The sequence below is a fragment of the Macrobrachium nipponense genome, chromosome 45, assembly GCF_015104395.2.
Source record: "Macrobrachium nipponense isolate FS-2020 chromosome 45, ASM1510439v2, whole genome shotgun sequence".
In the NCBI taxonomy this organism is placed as follows: Eukaryota; Metazoa; Arthropoda; class Malacostraca; order Decapoda; family Palaemonidae; genus Macrobrachium; species Macrobrachium nipponense.
Window position 1 is genome coordinate 4,512,782 of NC_061105.1, and position 2,564 is coordinate 4,515,345.

Consider the following 2,564-nt stretch of genomic DNA (forward strand, 5'->3'; position numbering starts at 1 on the left):
TTCCTCAAGACTAGTTTTCTCCAAAGGTAGAAATTCGTAGAGAAAACGTAACTTCTTCAATGCCTGACTAAAGTATTTGTGTAGAGTATTTACACTCTGACCGACATGTATAAATATATAGATTAACTACAGTGTACACAGCTTTCCTCCCTATAAAGGTAATAATTCTTATATATAAATATATATAGTAAATGCTATTTAAATACTACATACTAATCATTTTTCGGTGACTACCAGTTTACGTGCAAAATGAGCGCCGTGTTTAATACCAGCCCCTTGAGGATGGACATATAAACATAAAGGGATCAACGTAAAAACATAAACAAAAGCCAACAAATATCAAATGAACAAAAGAGATAAAGATAAACAAAAGGCAGTGAATATTCCGGTCGGCAACTGGGGGGAACAAGGCAGCAGTCAGTAGTAATCTTCAGTTTTACCAATTTCTTTCAACATATGATCACCATGGAGATTTCAGTACTTAAGGTACTAGTATATCAGTAATTAACAATATAACTGTATTTACTATATAACAATTTCTCTTCATCATCTGTATACTGACCTTTGGTGATGAGGTAATTGTATTTATCCATTTACCCACACTTATGTATACTGTACTAAGTTTATATTTGTCAACATAGCCCTTTTCTCATGCGAATGTTACAAGCATCAGTGCTCAAAACAGTTCAGGAAAACATCCACATTTCACAGTTAAAGGATGAAGCACATTCAAAAAGCAGCAATTATTTCAATTCCAGGCAACTCAGTGCCCTTAATTTCACATAAAGAGGATCTTATACCATTTGGGGGAATATTTTCCTCGTCCTCCAAAAGGTCACGTTTTAACGTCACATATTTCCTTTCGAGGGTTGGAACGGAATGGAATATGGAATGTAGGCCAAGCACTGGGACCTGTGAGGTCATTCAGCACTGAAAGGGAAATTGAGAGGAGAAAGGTGAATATGAATAGAGGTACAATAAAGGAATGAAAGGGGTTGCAGCTTGGGGCTGAAGGGATACTGCATAGAATCTTAAGTAATGCCTACAATGCACTGCATGAGGTGCATTGACGGCACTAACCCCCTACGGGGCTTTCGTGGGTTGAATGTGAAATATGTCTTCTCTAATCTACTTTTTCAAATATGTCTTCTTTACTCTCATTTTCCTTGTAAACATTTTCCTAGAAATTGCTTTCTCCTTATACTGCATATATATACTTGTTCATACTCAATAATTTCAAGATTACAAAAATATATCATAGAAAAAATTATGTATTTCGCTCTATTCAAACACCAAGGCAAGTCTCCATTATGAAGTCAAATGAATGCTATCCGTACAGTACATACTGGAGTTCCAATGGATTCATTTAAACCGAAATTCTCCGACCCTTCATTTAACCTCTTCATTTTCCATAAGCTGGCACTGAACTTAAATTAGTTCTTTACTCCCTTTCATCACAATGATGAGAGAAGCCTCAGTTGTATTTGTATGAATCACTCAACATTCTATGTATTGAAGGTCATTAAAAGCTCCCATACAGAAATTGTATTTATTTGGACTTAAAACTATAATTCTGTACAGTACTTAAGAAGAGAGGAAGATTTTAATTCAGTAAGCCTGCCTTGGGGCCTAATGTCTATGGCAATTTCTTAAGAAACTGTCCACTCTTTCACTTCCATACAATGGAGAGTTCTCTCAAGATATCTTTAATGATAACAGTACAATTTCCAATCTTCAATAACATATAAATACCAATATAAATAAACTGCACGCTAGTCCTCCTCCTCACCAACTTCCATGTTATTTTCTAAGGTTTCAGCTAACCTTTTCTTTTTTAAAGGTGGTCCTGAAACAAAAGTAAAACTGAATGAACATATGCCATGTTAAGACTTATATTATAGTATAGCTAAAGAAATGCTTTGCTTTCTTTAATGAAAAGCTTAAGATCTTTCCCATCTAGAATATTGACCTTTTAATACTCTTGTTGCTATGAACTTTTGTTTAGTAAACATCTTGGTAAATTAACTTTTATCAATTTTCTTTAATTTTAACTCTATTTTTTTATATGATTAACAGAATTTAAGCTTTCACTTGTTTAGCAATATTGAATCTCAGTCTGGCAATCATATTAATAAAAGAAATGAGATCTCATTTGCAATTTTCTTGACATACAAAGTCAAAATTCAGTACAGGACCTAATTTCCCTATTCAAAAGTTGTTTCTCAAAATAGGGCTCCAGCAGTTCCTCAGCCCTGGATTCAATCAGACTGCCCTTATATAACACCAACTAGGGAATATCCATTTAACTTGTAGAGTAACTTCCTTTATGCATATCATCATATAAAATGTAAATCTGACTGACATGAAATTTGTTTATCCAAATGCAAATATGTGTATGCATTTGCAATTTACCATTATCCCAGTTGTACCATTCATTAATGTCAAGGCTTTTTCAATCAAATCTACTGATAGTGGCTTGTCAGGTGTTGCTGAAGGAAGACTATTATTCTCCATTCCTGGCAATGTAGCAAATCCTGTTGCAACACGTATTTCATCCACTGTTG

At 34.2% G+C, this 2,564-nt stretch overlaps 1 protein-coding gene across 1 annotated transcript in view; it reads right to left on the minus strand.

Moving 5' to 3' along the window:
• Nucleotides 1-1,535: 1,535 nt before the first annotated feature.
• LOC135214061 (probable RNA-binding protein 19) overlaps nucleotides 1,536-2,564 on the minus strand; it is an 82,708-nt gene continuing 81,679 nt past the window's right edge. The window contains exon 12 of the mRNA XM_064248174.1: nucleotides 1,536-1,846. Within this exon, the coding sequence (XP_064104244.1) occupies nucleotides 1,773-1,846 (74 nt within the window). The 3' untranslated portion in view covers nucleotides 1,536-1,772. The remainder of the gene's footprint in view (nucleotides 1,847-2,564) is intronic.